Source organism: Nothobranchius furzeri, chromosome 2 (assembly GCF_043380555.1).
Source record: "Nothobranchius furzeri strain GRZ-AD chromosome 2, NfurGRZ-RIMD1, whole genome shotgun sequence".
NCBI classification, from domain to species: domain Eukaryota; kingdom Metazoa; phylum Chordata; class Actinopteri; order Cyprinodontiformes; family Nothobranchiidae; genus Nothobranchius; species Nothobranchius furzeri.
Window position 1 is genome coordinate 10,114,985 of NC_091742.1, and position 17,965 is coordinate 10,132,949.

General features: G+C 40.0%; 1 protein-coding gene across 5 annotated transcripts in view; it reads right to left on the bottom strand.

Annotated features, from left to right (window-relative positions):
- Positions 1–17,965, bottom strand: part of fam184ab (family with sequence similarity 184 member Ab) — a 173,715-nt gene that overhangs the window by 76,686 nt on the left and 79,064 nt on the right. The window contains exon 1 of one of the 5 annotated variants that reach the window (XM_054748092.2): positions 10,736–11,521. The exons of the other annotated variants lie outside the window; for them this stretch is intronic. Coding sequence (XP_054604067.2) covers positions 10,736–10,834 — 99 coding nt within the window. The 5' untranslated portion in view covers positions 10,835–11,521. Of the gene's footprint in view, positions 1–10,735; positions 11,522–17,965 lie in introns of those variants that run through there. 5 annotated transcript variants of the gene reach the window in all.

Below are 17,965 nucleotides of genomic sequence, written 5' to 3' on the forward strand. Positions count from 1 at the left end.
AACCTCACCCCCTAAGCCTAAAACAGCTCCACTGTATTAGGACTGGGTTTGGGTCCTGATAAGACCACCGGTCTACAGAAGATTAGTGAATATGCCAGTTTTGGTCCTTTAGGCACGCACGCACGCACGCACGCACGCACGCACGCACGCACACACACACACACACACACACACACACACACACACACACACACAGCCTGCCAAAATCCTCATGAACCAGTGAACCAGAGTCCAAACTCAGTGTAATTTGTCAGACAAATGGTCAGAGGCGAAAGGCGGACACCATTGTGTGTGTGTGTGTGTGTGTGTGTGTGTGTGTGTGTGTGTGTGTGTGTGTGTGTATCGCAGTCCTAAACAATGGCTGCGTTTTGCCATCACTGCCACCAACAAACACAGACACCATAATGTGTCAACAACTACTGTTTGGAACATTTTGACACTTTCTGGAATATTCCGTCAGTTTTTAGTTCCACATAGAATATTTTCAAGGACACATTTAGCCTGTCGGGACTCTGAGTACTACACAATTTATGAGACTTTCATAGCCAGAACTGATCCTCTCGGGCAGCTTGTTTGCAGACTGCACTCTTGTTAAAGCGGTACACAGAGTTACAGTTTGTCCCGATTGAAGGTCAGATTTAACTCTGTGTCAGGGCTTTTTATGGTCACCCCAAAGGTATGCTCAGAATTTAGTTTGAGGTTTAATCCCCTGAACTGCTGCAACAAAGAAAGTCTGTGACAAGCTCCAATACGTGCACGCTAATCTTAAAACTGACAGCTGTGTTTAAATGACCTCGCTCAATTTGAACTTGTGTCTAACTGGCTAAGAAAACTACAGATAATCAGCTGGAACCACACTGCATTAGTTCAAATAACACTTTAGCATTTTGCTTGTTTTGGGGGATTTGGCATAATTGTCCACATTTTGCACAGTTGAACAAAGTGTCATACAGGTTTTCTTCTTGCAAATTAGTCATAAAACCGTCTCCAAGGTTCTTGATATTTGAGTCACAGGAATAACTAATAACCAAATGTTTTGCTTGTTTGTCATCATCTGTTGTGACATCACACCCTGTTGTGTCAACAACAAACTGATAATCCTTGCTAACATTGTGACTTTTTGAAAACATTCTTGCAGTCTAACAATCACAGCCCAGTGAGACACTGGTTTTAAAGAATTATAGGAAGTGTTTTTAGTATGATAAGAAAAAGGCAACAAATAAAGAATACGAGAACAGAAATTTTCACATAAAATACCATTTAAATTATTTTAAACCATACAAAATACATGAATATCAGTCTAAAGGCTAATTCATAAAACCATATAGAAGGATAAAACAACACAATATAATATACTGAGGGAAGCGCTGGTCAAACATGAATGATAACTAAACAGGGGAACAGGAGGTAAGGCCAAAAGATGGCAGAAGTTTAGGGTTTAAGCACCGCCCCCTCCATGTCAACATAAGAGTGCTCCATTACCGTTTTATATCAAACATTTTATTTTAATTTATACATATACATACATTTTCAATGCATTTAAACACCACAATCAGGACGTTCAGGCTTAAACTGCATCATCCATGATTTAACACTAATATCAATCTTAATTTACAGCTACTTTAAATGACCATAAAATCAATCTAGTCACTCAAACTTCTAAAACTGAAATCCTTAGACAGAACAGTTTTGTTTCTGATGGCTGATCCTTCGTTTTGATCCCTTTCTGGGAATTTTTAGCTTTTCAGCTTCATGTAGGTCTCCATTTTTCTTTTTTGGTTGTTGTGCTGAGAAAAGCTGCATGCAGGAAGCAGCAATGAGTTGGTGAAGCAACTATTAAAGTCAGGAACTGTAAACAACAACACGACACAAAAACACTTCAGTCACATTAGAAATGTTTGTGATTCTGTCACTAGAAGCGTTTTCATGTTGATTAAATGTAAGCAGAAATAATTTATGAATTCAACTTTACAAGGCTCCAAACTAGATTTAAAACTAACTCTTCAGAACACAGAACTAGAGCATCGCAGCAGGAGGAAGTGTTTCTCATGGTGAAATGTGCAAATGAGGCTGCAACGAACACAAGAACTTCATGCACATTAAAAGAAAGTCACGTCTCCTGATTTTCTTCAACAGCTGAATGTGCTTTCTCCTCATGAAGATGCAGTTTTAATTTATTTTTTGTTAACTTTCACCAAAGAAATCCTGCGACTTCAGCTTCAGTCTGTTGAGTTTCAACTCAAATCTCGACTTTGACAGCAGGGAAAACTGAATTTAGAGTGAGTTTTATTATTCCTGTGTGAATAATACAGTTTAAAAAAAGAAACACTGCATCTTAAAACATGTCTCACTCCCCTTAAAGGTGTGAGAATGAGGAAAAAAAAGAGTGAGACAATGTCCTTGGTGACAGACATCTTTTCTCATCTCTGTGGGTCGATGGCTTCGTGCTCCTGCAGCAGTTTGCTTAAATGACAGTGAAAAGGGTCGGATCGATGAGGTCGCGGGAAAATGCAACACATCTTATGTGTCGTGTGGGAGAAAGTCACTTCTGAGAAAGTCACTGAGACTTCAACAAAGGCTGCTGCAGCTCAATAAAATATACATCTGCTGTCCAAAAGAGTGGAAGATGGGAAAAACCATGACTTCTAACCCTCTGTTCTTTGATTTTTTGCTATTCAAGACAATCTAAAATTATATAGATAAAAAAGAAATTCCCATCTCATCCTCGGCGGGTGGTCTCATCCTTCCATGCTCGGGTCCTCTACAAGAGGCCTGGAAGCTTGAGGGTTCTGCAGTATCTCAGCTGTTCCTAGAACTGCTCTGTTCTGGCCTGAGATGTCTGATGTAATCCTGGGATCTTCTTTAGCCACTCCTCCAGTTTGGGGGTTACTGCTCCGAGTGCCCTGATGACCACGGGCACCACCGATGTCTTCACTCTCCAGACTTTCTCTTGTTCTTCTTAGAGGCCCTGGTACTTCTGTAGTTTCTTGTGTTCCTTTTCCTGATGTTGCATCACTTGGTATTGCTACATCAACCACAACGGCTGTCCTCTGTTGTTTGTCCACCACCACAATGTCCAGTTGGTTCTATACATGTAGACTTGCCCTTAAAATATATCAGGTTAATGAACTTACTGAAACGTTTAAATAAAATGAGAAAAAACAGGGTGGGAAGACTACCTAAACATCACAAGAATTTAGGACTAGGTGATACGGCCTAAAAATAAAATCTCTGATTCAATTTTTTTAAAACTCGATTTACGATTTTTTTCCAGATTCTCTCTCCCCCTCGATTATTAAGAATATCAATAAGTACAAATGGAAGGCACCTTAAAGCCAATTTTGTTTTTTATTTAATCACAAGCAAGACGAATGTAACCCTCATTTCTGAGATGAATAATGAATAAACGAACACCCTCTCGGAATAAAAGTGCCACACTCCACGTCCGTCGCCTCAAACCCAAACCACTTCCAAACAACGGATGATTAATTCCTTTCTTAGGAACAAACTATTTCTAGGCACTATTGCATAAAAATTACATAAAAATTCGATTGACCTTTTTATTTTTAAATCACCTGCAACAAAAAATTCTAATTAATTCATTTAATCAATTTTATCGCCCAGGCTTACAGGAATTGGAAGAAAATGTCCTAATGTGACTCAACTGAATCTGATTTAAGTTCTAGGAGCTTAATTCCAAATTTATGAGAGCGACTTTGGCAGTATTGAAATAAAAGAGGCTTAGCACTTCTTTTTGAACAATAGCAGGCAGGGAGGTGAGTCATGACTTTTTTAATTAGGCCATAAACAAAAAATTTATGCAGTGATCAAAGATAAAGTATTCCAATCCATCTTCATCCCTCCAACACTCAAATTTTTAACTTTTCTCATTTAATTGGCCAAAAAAGGCTATTTTAAACTGTCCTATAAACATTAAGTATAAACTTTCTTGTTGGAATATTTTCAGGGCTGGAAATGGGAAAGATTCTGAATATGTAGCTTATGATAAACATAGTGTATAGGAGGCCATTCAAACTTGGTTTTAAACTTTAATCTCACCTGTATTAGTCCTTGTAAGGTTGAATCATGCAGCCCAAAGACAGAACATGGTATTAAACCCAAACTCATCCACCAACAAGATTAATGATGTATATAAATATAAATATCATTAACATTGCAGGTTGAATTAGCTATATAAATAAATATAGCTAATTCAACCTACAATGAACTGATTATTAGCCATTTACCTTGTGGAAGTAATAAAATTACAACAGGAAAATGTCAAATGAGAACACGGACACTGCTGAAGGATAAACTAAATCAAACTGGATTTTCCTTCCACCAACAAAGAGAAGTCCCAAAACTGGCGGGATGAAGGTCGAGGAAAACGAGGAAAATGAGTACAATAAGGATATAAAATTAAATAAAATATTTACAACTACAGATCAATGATTGTTATTACAATGACAGCATGCTCCAGTTCCCCCCCCCAAAATCTAGCATAAGTAAAATTAGGCTGAGAATCTACTTAATGTCATTTAGTCTCACAAACACACAAGTTTACTCAGTCATCTGATGGGACTTGTATAATGATCAGCATTTATGCACCTTAATCCTACCCTGCAGATTAAATATTCACTCGTCTTCTGAACCACTTATACCAGAGAAGGGTTGAAGGAAATCGGTGTCTATCTCCAGGCGGGGGACACCCTGGACACGTCTCTAGTCCATCAAATGGACACATAAATGAACAAGGTGAGACAAACAGCCACTTACACACCATGCTCCCACATCTAGGGACAAATTAGAGTCACCAGTCAACCTAAATTTGAGTCTGTAGGAGGAAACTAGAGCACCCGTGCATGAAAACATGATAACTCCATGCACAAAGGCTAGAGGGACAGGTTCCAATGGATCGTTTCAGCGGCAGAGCCCTTAGACCTGAAGCAGCAGAACGGTTAGAGGAAAACTGGTTTGGCTACCTATTCTCTTCATGATTTTTGCTTCATTCTAATGTTCAGTTAATGGGGAATGGACTTGTTTTCTTTTGTTAAATCCATCCTTTAAAGGGCCTCATGCAGAGAACGCACTGACGCCATCTTTACCAAAATAATGTTGACTAATTTATAGATGAATGGAGTTTTGTTTTCTTTTAGCAAACCAACTCTTCTCAATCTCAGGAGGAGTTTCTTCTCAGCTTTTATCTCCATCAGAAGAAAAACAGGAAAACCTTTAAATGTTTGTCATTTGAATCTAAATAAATATTTGTTTCATTTAAGAACAGTTGAACTTATTTTATCTTCTGATACTGAGGTTCTGATTGAATCTCACATCAGGTGACAGTAAATGTCATGTTTTCACCCTTTCTTGTGCATATTTTTTTACCTGCTTCATCTTTTCAGAGGAAACAATCCTTACTGTTCATTGTGTATATTTTGGAATTAGAAAGAGATTGATGAAAATGCAAAAAATTATATTTACTAACATATTTGTCATCTCATTTTGGTTTTAATCCTAAAAACAGCTTTTCAGAGCTGCCAACAAAAAGCTACGTCACATGATCATCCTGCAATTTTATCAAGAAGCATTTGTATTTAAGGGTCTGTGATGCATGCAAAAATGTTAATATAGAAAATACTAATTATTCATAAATAAGATTTATTTTCATTGAAATCAGAATAAAAAAATGAAGTCAGGGTTTCATCTCACCTCTACAGCTTTATTATTATGCATTTAGTGTAAGAATTTAGTAGAGCAGGGAGGGAGATAGGACGCCTAATTATTTTAATTATAATTCAAGGCTGTGATCTGCTAAAATGTAAGGTGCACCTTAATCCGGTTGCCAATTATGGGATGGGATGGGATAGTGGAGTAAGTGGTGGTACTACTGAGAGAGTAGAGCTCATCAGTGAAATGCAAAAGTCTTTTCTTAATTTAATGCTGAATCTGTGATGAGACTATCGGCTCACCAAAAAATCTGCTAAATGAAGTAATTTGTTTTAAATGATTATTTCTGAGGAAGACATGCTTGGTAAAAATCCACCCTGCTAACGGAGGGATCAGAGATTCATCAGGACAGGAAACACTGGTTCACCCAGCAGTTCTAGTTAAGAAAAGAGTCTACTGCAACTTTGTCATGATGCTTGGCATTGTTTGCTCCAACTAGGAGCTTTATCATTGTTAGAAATCCAGAACATTTAGTTTAAAGCGGGTGATACAATATGTCGTTTTCATAGGGCTCATGTAACCTCACGGCCTCATGAGTAATACCAATGGCCTCACCAGAGACTCAGCTTTGTTTCAGACCACCACACCCTATAGCCTCCTACTCCCAGCCTGAGTTTCAGAACAGAAGAAGCTTTTTGGATGAAAGGTGAAATGTCTTCAAGGATAACAGGAAAGGTCCAGTTGTTTCCAACTAAACCTTCAGCAGGAACGGAAACATAAAGAGTTGTCAAAGAAGGAAAAAAAAAAGCAACATCAAAAAATGCAGCAGAAATCCCTCCAAAACGACATAATCAACGGGGGTTTGTTGTCTCACATTATACCATAAAAATGATGCTCATTCTGGTTACTGAACACCATCTTGGATCACACAGCAGCTCTCAGTCTTCCAACTCGATTAGATTACACCACAATTTGACAGAAAAAACATGTAAATTTTATTGATGTCTGTAGACACCTTTGGCTGCTGATCACTCTCTGCTGAAGCTGCTGTGATCTGCTGATATCTTAGCAAAGTCCTGAAAGGACTGAATTTCTATGGAGACACAACAGCTTAAAGGACTGAGCCATGGCATCTACCAGTAGGGCTGCAACAAACGATTATTTGGACCATCGATGAATCGGATGGGGTCTTGACTCGATTAACCAATTAATCCAATTAAACGGGACAATAAAAAAATTGCTAGGGAAACGTTTTTTCTCTCCTTCGTTTACTTAAACAACAGAACATGATTAGAAAACAAACTATTCTTTGGCTCAAGGAGACAAAAATGGAACTTTCTGGAAGATGAGCATCCTGTTTCATCTGTAGTCAAACTAACAAACATCCCAACAGTCAGACAGGGTAGAGGAAGAGTGATGGTTTGGAGCCGTTTTACTGTTTCAGAATCTGGACCACGCTGTAATGGAACCATGAATTTGGCTATCTAGCAAAAAATGCTGAAGGAGAACATCTGACCTTTGACCTTAAACAGGCCGTTCTTACTAAAAATTCCTCCAAAGTAGCTGAATTATACCAATTTTACAAAGAAGATTGGGACAGAATTCCTCTACGGTGATGTGGGAGACTCATTTATCACAAACATGTGACCACATGTGACCAAAGTGTGTTGGAAGCAGTTTTCACTGGCCCAGGTTGGTTTGCAGAGCATATTCTTTTTAACAAATTAAATATTCATTTGACAACTGATATGGGCATTGGTTTGCGTATTTGAAACATTTAAACTTTTTTCACAGCAATGAAACAAGTTTATTCCAAATCCAGATTTTAGCTGGAGGAGGAGAAATTAATCAGTTTTTGGGATTCCAATACAAATGTTTTCCCCGCTGAAGTGTGTGATTACGTATTACATAAATGAAACAGCATTGCTGCTCCTGACTAACCAGTGAACACCATCTGGATGCTATAATCCTGTATGTTCAGAGAGCTCAAACAGGGAAAGAGAAAGACATCTGTTAATGTTGCATAATGTTTGCATTTAGCATGACTATGTCATGGAAAATGGAATACTACATGAAAAGATCTGCCACATTAAAACAGTAATTTGCAAATTCAGCATATGCACAAACAACATTGCTAAAAGAATCACTCACACACACACACACACACACACACACACACACACACGAGAGCATGAGTGCAGATGCTGGCAGTAAATGGAGAGAATAAATTAATGAGCCTTCTTTGCATTAAGCCAGGTTTATTTGTGACAGATACAGTGACTCTTGCGTGTGACTCAATTAAATGAACGGGACGAAAAGATGCTCAGAAACTGTGATTATGTGTTTGTACATTAAAACCGTTTAGAAACAAAATCTTTAAACACGTTTTAACCTAAGAGGTTCCCTGCAGACCCAATTATAAAACGCATTAGGGTTTTGGGTGCATCTATTTTTTTCTAACATGTATGTTTCAACCTGTTAGATTAGCATTAGCTTATTTAGATGAAAAATGAAAACACACAGGAACACAGAAAACTAAGGAGAGAAGGAGATGGGAGCAGGAAACGGGCAACGAGAAGCCTTGTGAGGATCGAGGTAAAAATATGAAGAGTTCAAATGGCTTAAACACACAGCAGGATGGTCTTTGTCACCTCTGGCAGGAGAGGTAAGATAACACGTCAAAGATGAGACACAAGTGCAAAGGTGGCTGGAGGACCTCGTTCACCTCTCCAGTTTTCAGATCGTAGTGATACAATCTGTGTGTGTTTGCGTGTGTGTAGGGGACATTTGATCACACCGTATCCTTCAGTCCTTTCATCTTCCAGCAGGTCTCTGCTGTGTCGTGTCTACAGCAGCTCTTTGCTGAATGATTGAAAGGAAACATCTTTTTCTGTCTCTTCCTAAAGAGAGTTGTGTTCCTTCTCAAAACTAGATAACTATTAGCTACAGCATGTTTTGAAATGGCCTGTGTTTGATGTAGTGCCTTCTAGGGTTCTACAACCCCCCAAGGCACTTAACACAACCAGTCATTCACCCAGGCTCACATATATTCACACTGCTGCTTCTGTTGGACAATCAAAAGACTATCACAGATTTTGTTGTGAGATGAGGAGAGGTTAGATCTACAACGGTGAAGTTCTGAAATCACAATGGTAGCTTGATGCCAAGAAGCCATAAACTCCATCATGTCCATCTGTTGATATTCACTGCATCATTAACCCGGAGCTTTAGAAAATGCTCAGCAACAGCATAGCTGTCATACTGAGGGAGAACACATGCAATTGCTCTTCAGTATTCTGGAACAAAAGGCCTACAGCCAAACTCAAAACAACTTGGGCAACTTTGTTATTCCTGGTATTATTTTCCAGCCGGTGCCTCCAGCATCCGTCTGTCTGATCTGCTAACAACTGTCAATTTCAGGGTTTCAATGTGAAAGGCTGCCTTTGTTAATGGTACAATTATGGAGTTAATTTACTAATCAGTCCAAAAAGTAATTAAAAAAAACAGCCAAAAAACAAAAGTAAAGTTGAAAGCAAATTTTGAAAAACTGCAAACAAAAACTGAAAATTTTCTTGAGCGTCTCCATTTTTTGCTCTGAAAGACGTTTTTCCAATTGAAAACTAGTCATGTGGGCGGAGCCTTGTTATGGCTGATGAAAGACCTCTCCATTGGCCAGTGTCACAGATGTGACCCCAGTTTATTTGTGAAGTCACCAAGTGCTCGTCCACAGACACTGGTCAGAAGACAAAGTTAATTGTAATTTTACAAATTCCGTTTTGCAACACAACACCATGTTTTAGTGGTTGTCCAACAGGAAATAATTTCTGGGTGCAGACCATCAACATATATACACGGTAGAGCTACTCCAAAGTAAAGTGACTTGCTTAGTAATGAAATCATAACTATGTAAGCTGACCAAGGATATCAGGCTTCGCTGGTCCACCGCGGTCAAAGATCTGTGAGTCCGCTGTTGTTGACGGTCCCAAATGACTGAGCGGTGATATGGTAAACGCATAGAATTTTCCCACATTCAACCAGAAAACTATTAGCGAGGAAAATGTAGTTGAGCAACTGAAAAGTGTTTCTGTGGTCTCCCTCAGAGATCCACAAATGACCAGCATGACTTCAGCCTCACATCGGAGCTGGTCCGCGAGTCTCGGCTGCCCCGGGAAAGTTCCCGGGCAGGAGACAAGAGAAGCCCGGCACCTAGTCAAGTTTCTTATGCAGCTCCACTAACATGTTTGACCAAGAAGTTGAATGTCACAGCATTTCCCCCATTCAACCAGCAAAATAAAGTACAGATAAATCCTTTTACTTACTGATTAAAGAAGCAGTAACTGCTTGGATGATCTGTTAGAGCAGTCAATAACCACAGCTTGCCCTCTTTGTCCTACTAATTCCATGATTAACCTCCAAACATGAACACAAACACACAGACAAAACTAAAGCTCAGAGAGTCAAAATGGCCAAACATCTATTAATGTTAAGCTCCACACTAGTTCTACTCCAATAGAGACACTCAGGGACAACTCTTGATTTTGCTTTTCATCTACTTTTATTTTTCAACTCTGAGATTTGTTGGTTTCAAGTTGATCAATGCATGATTTCATCAGGTTGATAACCTTCAAAGCACAGAAACAAAGGTTAGCAACAATATTTTGTAAATAAATATTTTTAAAATAAATAAATGAATGAATAAATGAATTAAACATTTCAGATAAATTAACCATTTTAAATTAAATGAAAGAATTAACTGTGAAGTGCTTCAAAAGAATAGAACTCCCTTAATGAATTAAGTTAAATCAAGGAATCAATCAGTAAAGGGAACACCTTAACTGAGTATTTCATCAAGTACCACATCAAGTAACAAAATAAATCAACTGCCTTCAAGCTTGTTCATGTACGCTTTTAACCTTTTACCTTGCTAAACACACAAATTAACTATCCAACAATCACTCACTTCAATCAAATCACTATGAGTGCTTCAACTTACTCTGACACTTAAACAGAATACTCTCCAGGTACAACTTAAGAACGTTACTAACATAAACCAGAAATTTTTACCAACCATTGGCATCTTTAGAGTAAAGTTCATGAGTAGAGCTTGCTGTGCTGTTCCTGTTTGACCGAGGACTGAGAGCCACCATCCCGCATAGGTGTTTTTCATCAGCAATCAGTCGCCTTTTTGTTGGTGCATTCTGGGAGATATAGTTCTCAGTGGTGGTGGACCAATTAGACCTCCATTAACTCAGCTTTAACCCAACAATTAACGTGAGGCCGAGGCCCAGGTTGAAGCTTTTTCCTGGAGCTATCTATGAAAACATGTGGCTCTGAAGCTATTCAGAAATTTAAGCATTAAATTCCACTTGAACAGAATAGTTACAAAAACATATTACCCCCCTCAGAGTTGTCACGAGTGTAAACTGATCTATTAAACCTAAAATGTTTTTTTTTTCTTAACCATGCTGTAAACATGTTTATTTCAGCTGTGAAAATGGCATTTTTAATATGGAAGTCAATGAGGATTTGTGGATTTCTGGTGCCAGCCCCTAGCGGATGAGGGTGGAACTGCAATTTTTGCAACTTCTGTGTTGGCTTCATTTTTTCCCAGAATTATGGAGGCCTAATGCAGACCCCAAAACTCTTGCTCATGAAAATACATCCTAGAAATACAACATAAATATGTGGAGTAAGAATTTTTATTTAACTACAGTTCTGTTCAAAACTTGCCTAAAAATATTTATTTTTTAAGCTCTAGCTCTGATTAGCCCTTCAGTATGAGGTTAAAATGAGCTAATTAACAAATTCACTCTTCATTTAGATTGCATCGTCAGCATGAAACAGCTGCAGCAGGCTGATGTCAACAACTCAGAGAAAGAGAGAAGCTTTTGAAGGTAACCACACTGATGTCAGAACGAAAGCTTTCACTTGATTTCACCACAAACATCCACAAACATTTGCTCTGTTGTTTGTGAAGAGAAAAGAAGTGACACTGAATTGTAACGTGATGAAACATTTTCATTTTTACATGAAATGGAGCAAGTAAACCACAGCTTCAAACAGAGAAATAGCTTTATTAGCTTGATTTTAAAAAGCTGCAAGCGTCTCATTACTCGGTGAGGTTTTTGTTTCATATCTGACTGCTCTTGTTTTTAAACTGGAAGAAACAAGGTTGCTACTCCTGTCTGATTTTTGTAAGTACAGGAACAAGCCAAGAACAATTCTTTAAGGCTTTTCAAAGCACATATATCACACAGGCTCTGCGCACAGCAGCATTTAACATTTCTTATACCATCCCCAGAGTAGTTCTGACTTCTGCAGCCTCTGCCACAGATTGAGCCTGCACAGCAGGAGTCAAGAGAAGAATGTGAACAAGGTCAATAGGATGGTTTTCTACAAATGATCTTCTGGTGATTACAGCCTGATGCTTGTTCAGATGGATTATCTCAGGAAAATAAGTCAACCAGCTGCATCCTGGCTGGTGAGCAGAAAAAATCCTGCAGGTCTCATAATCAAACATGACGGTTCATCATTCTGCTTAATGGCTTTGTGTTAAACAGAGTGAGAGTTGGCAGAGAGAATAAAAGGCACACAGTATATAAGGGGATATGTTGGCCTTTGTTCGATTTGAAACCTTTTACACATTGGGGAGCTGAGGGGTGTTTGACAGCTGGTCTGCTGTCCACCTGCAGGTCGTGTTAGTAGATGTGAAGGTTGCAGCTTTGATTCTAACCAGCCAGGTGGGTGTTGGCTGAGGATAAATACACTTTTATTGTACTTTTGCGTATTTGTGATTGCTGCCTTTGTTACGAGAAGCAATTGTGCTCAGAAATATCAAAACCTGAAATCATTTTGCAATAAATAATTAAATATTTCCATCAGGTCTTTAATCTCGGTAGCGTGTGATCCTGAATGCCAAGAGCTGCCTGCTCCCTAACAATGACTGTTCTTTTGGAGGAGAGCCACCTCCCCAACTCCACTTTTCTATAGTAAAAAAACACTTTCACCTATTTTATGGACCTTTTTAAATACTTGCTCTAAGCACATTACAGCAATTACAAAATAGATTACCATGAAATATAGTGGAAGTTATCTTGCTATTCAGTGAATTAATCTTTGTAACTTTGCTAATCATCTTAATTTGACTCAAATGGAAGAGTGGTGAACAATAACTGCCTCTTCACAACTGAACTGGACATAAAAATGCATTTATGGATCTCCTTTTCAAATCTGCTACGACTGACCTAAAAATCATTATGAGAATATATTAAAACAGTTCCACAGACAGGTCACAAAACTAACAGATGTTATAGGATCAAAATGCAAAACATAAATTTATCACTTTGATTTACATCAAGTGGAGTATTATCTAGGGCCTGTGTGTCTATCACCATGTTTTTGTGTTTTTCAGCTTGCTGGAAAATGAAATTTATGCTCCTAGATATCCCAGAATTCATTGCGCTGCTCTTTTAATTGGCCCCATTGGATGCTAATGCTGTAACCAAATCAAAACAAGTCCACTCCAAGCTTAAACTGAAGCTGTGTAATTTGTTTGGTGTTACTAAAAAAATCTACTAGAGATAAAAAAATACTAAAGAAATCTTGAGTCCGTTAAGGCTAAAATCTAACATAAACTAAGACGAAATGCTTAAATTCAATTGTATAAACGGCCTACGGTGTGTAAAGACAATTTTAAATGTTAAAACAGATGTCAGTGGCTCCTTAAGGTTACCATGGCAGCCACACAACAGAAATGTGACAGTTCACAAAGACATGTAATTTCCAGTTCAGAAGGGATTTTTTAACATTTGGAAATAGTGTGACATCATCAAATGTCAGTTCTCCAAAAACTGTTGCACCAACTGCGCCACCACGCAGCCCTAAAATCTAGTATGATCCAGTCACATGAAGAAGAAGAAGAAGAAGAAGAAGAACAAGAAGAAGAAGAACAAGAACAAGAACAAGAAGAAATGTCATTTCTATAGCGCCTCTCAAGATAAAAATCACGAGGCGCTTCACAAAAACAAAAAATGTAAAAATATAAAAAAGAATGAAGAAAATGGTTAAAAATATATTTAAAATGAGCAAAAAATACACATTTGTGCTTAAAAAATGTAAAGAAAGAGAGAGAGAGTGAATAGGAAAGAGGGAAATCAGTGGATCCTGAGGAAAGTGAAATAGGTGGGGAGAGCAGAATAAAGAGAGAGTGGTGAAGAAGGTCATACAAAAGCCAGCTTGAACAAGTGAGTCTTCAGCTGCTTTTTAAAGGAGTCCACTGAGTCCACTGATCTCAGGCTCAGGGAGAGAGAGTTCCAGAGTCTGGGGACCACAGCAGCAAATTATCTGTCACCTTTGGTCTTTTGCCTGGTGCACTGCACAACCAGTAGGTTTTGATCACTGGACCTCAGGGACCTGCTGGGGGTGTAGGGACTAAGAAGATCACCAATGTAAGATGGTGCTTGTCCATGTAAGGCCCTATAGACCAGAACCAGGATCTTGAAATGAACCCTGAAGTTGACTGGCAGCCAGTGAAGCTGGAGGAGAAGCGGGGTGATGTGGGTGTGTTTGGAGGACTTTGTCAGAAGCCGAGCACAGGCATTCTGAACCACCTGCAGACGGTTGAGGGAAGTTTTGCTCAGACACGTGAAAAGAGAGTTACAGTAGTCTAAGCGTGAGGAGATGAAGGTGTGGATAACAGTCTCAAGTTCAGACCAGGAGAGAATGGGACTCAGCTTAGCAATGCTCCTGAGATGGAAGAAGGAAGAACGAGCAAGAGAACTGATATGAGAATCCAGGGTGAGAGCTGGGTCAAAGGTCACGCCAAGATTCCTGACAGACGGTTTGGTGTGAGAAGCAAGCTGACCATGTGTCTCTGACTTTGGGAACCAGCTTGTCTGGGGCACAGATGAGGATCTCAGTCTTATCTTCATTCAGCTGTAGAAAGCTCCCAGCCATCCAGGTTTTGATAGAGTCTAAGCAGGTGTGCAACAGCTGCAGCTTAGACATCTCATGGGGCTTAAAGGAGATGTACAGTTGGATGTCATCTGCATAAAGATGGTAGGAGATTCCTTTGAAGGAGCTCAGGATGTGCTGAAGAGGAAGCAGATAGAGGAGGAAGAGCAGAGGCCCCAGCACAGAACCTTGTGGGACACCATGGGTAAGGGAGGTGGTGGAGGACATAACTTGGAGACGGCCACAGAAAAGGAGCGCTCAGAAAGATAAGAGGAGAACCACCCCAGAGCAGTTCCTGAAAGGCCTACCCAGTCTCAGCCTCTCCAGTAGCAGGTGATGGTCAACAGTGTCAAAGGCTGCAGTCAGGTCCAGCAGGACCAGAACAGAAGAGTCCCCTGCATCACTGTGAGTCAGAAGGTCATTAGAGACCCTAAAGCCTGATTCATGCTTCTCAGTCTGCGTCAGTGCGGAGACACGCAACGTCCTTGCGGGCCTGCCGGAGAGCTCCGCAAGGACGGACGGAGTTGAGCTCTCTTTTCTAAACATCCATCAGTCGAGACGGACAACACAAGCTTATGATTGGTCAGGATGCCGCTGTTGTCTACAGAGCCACCATTGTGCCCTCAAAAACATAAAGAGAGCAGAGGATAACAAGCAGCAGACACGGACAAGCTTGAAGAATACCTTGCGCAAAAACTCTAAAAACATGAATGTTTAATTCTCCCGTGACTGGAGGAGTGAAAAGATATGCAGCAAGCGTTTTATTTGTGGATGGAAATGACAGGAAACGTGGGTTTCGAGTTGGTGAGCGCATGAAGAGGTGGAGGAGAATGAGAGACAAATTTGTCTGTGTTAAAAAGTCTCTTATATACAAAAAAACATAATATAAACACACTATCTTGGACCGATACATGACAGGATACCACAGAACAGCGCTACGCCCTCTGTTGTCCTGCCGGGGAATTGCTTTGCAACACTCTCCAGGAGACGGAGAAGTATGAGAGCAAAACACTTGTGTCAATCTGTGCGTGTCTGTCCCTTGCGGAGCTGACGGAAAAGCATGAATCAGTCTTTAGAAGAGCTGTTTCAGTAGAATGAGCTCTACGAAAACCTGACTGGAAGCAATCATAGATGTTACATTCATCAAGAGCAGCTGTGAGTTGTTTAGCCACAACCTTTTCCAAGATCTTGGGAGATGAACGGAAGTTTAGAGATGGGTCTGAAGCTGCTAAGGAGAGAGGCGTCAAGACTCGGTTTCTTAAGAAGCGGGTGATTACAGCATTCTTAAAGTAAGCAGGGACCTGACCAGAAACCAGAGAAGCATTAATTATAGAGAGCATGTTGGGACCGATGGACTGAAAAGCACTTTTAAACAAAGATGAGGGTAAGATGTCGAGTGGGCATGCAGAGGTCTTCGTAGAGTTAACTAGTTTGGTTAACTCAGGCAAAGAAACAGGAGCAAAGCTATGTAGGATGATGGGCCTGGTTGGAGTCGGGAGAGGCAGCGATAAGGCTGAAGTAGAGATGCTAGATTAGGGCTGGGCGATATGGCAAAAATAGAATATCACGATTTTTCCAATATTTTATCACGATTTCGATTTTATCACGATTTTTTATCCATGAATAGCATAACTTCAATTGCGTATTAAAGAAGAGAAACATTGAATAAATACTAACACACTTATATTTTAAACTCACACCAGAGATGATAAAAGCCCTGAGAGAAACAATTACAAAAATCTGTTTTTCTCGTTTTTCAAGTAACTTAACATAAATTAAAATTGTAAACATATTTAAAGTGCAAACATGTCAATTGCAAACGTATTGTGCAAACATTAACTTGTTCAAAAGACTATGTAGCTCCCAGTTGCTCATGTAGTGGATAGTTAAGCTCAAATACGGTTCTGATGTGCGGCTGGACCAGAGATCGCTTGTGGTAGCAAAAAACTGCGCATTCTGAATATTTTCTGCAACAAGTCTCTAAATAAAGTAAAATTTTCCAGTGCAGATTGGAGACAACCCATAGAAGCACTGATTTGATCTCATTTCAGAGAAAAATAGAACAGGTTAGATGCACCTAATAAATAAAATTACTAACAAACTCAGGAATGTTTCTTTGCTTCCCTGTTCTGATGCTGAGAATATCACTAATGCGGATCAAAGGAGATACACAGATGAATGCACCTCTTATTATTTGGAGACTACATTTACTGCAGCTGGCAGAGGCAGAGATTGTTTCTATTGATACACGGATTTACAGAATCATTTTAAATGTTAATAGGGGAAGACTGCAGGAGGGAGCGGTAAAATACAGGGGGTCCCAGCAAAAACAAGAAACTACGAGTCTGATGAAACCCGCTGGTTTTCCATCAGGCAGTCACGGGGCAGCTCCAGCGACCGAGCTCAGTCCGGTACCGACACCGGCTCGGCAGAGGGTGAACGAGCCGAGGTGGCGTCGTGCTCTGCTTAAGAAGCGGTGTTATTTTCCTGCTTCAGAAGAAGCGTCCAACGTGTTTTTACGCTTTCTCCGAGACATGTCACGTCGCTAAGTTGTTAGCGCCGCGCGCTAAGGAAACCCTGCGTTCCTCTTCGGAACGAAAACCTCGTTGTTGCTCAGCCGCGGCGAAGCCATGTTCGTTCACACACAGGTGAAAACAAGCGGGGCACTAATATATTACTATGACTCACTCTGATTGGTTAAGGGTCAAACAAAGGCGTGTCATTCGCCTGGGGTAAGTTCCCTTTTCATTCAGAGGCAGAAATTCAACAGCAGAGCTGTGAATCGTGATAAAACGGTCTCTCAAAAATGACAGACCGTCAGATGTGTAGATCGTAAAACGGTCTAAAATCGTCATATCGCCCAGCCCTATGCTAGATCTAACTTTATTGACTTTGTCCACAAAGAAAGACAGAAAGTTCTCACAGTCTGCAACAGAGTGGATGGAGGCTGTAGGAGAGGCAGGGGAAACAATACTGCTGGTATTAAACAGCACCTTGGGGGTTCTCTTTGCTCTGGGACACCAGGTTGGAAAAATAAGAAACACTAGCGTCTCTGACTGCAGAGTTAAAGGATGTCAGAAGATCCTTTAGGTGCAGCAGATGGATGTGGAGATGGCTTTTCTTCCACAAACGCTCAATTTTTCTGCATTGGCGCTTCAGGCTGCGAAGGCTGTCATTAAACCAGGGAGTAGGGTTCAATGTAGGAACTGATCTGGTTCTGACAGGACAGATGCTGTCCAGAATGGAGAGGCAGTGCTCGTTAAACTGAGAAGTTAAGGAATCTGGGTCGTTATCAGAAGAACAAGGTGGATCAAAAGCAGCAGAAAGGTTTATAGCTGTGCTCTCA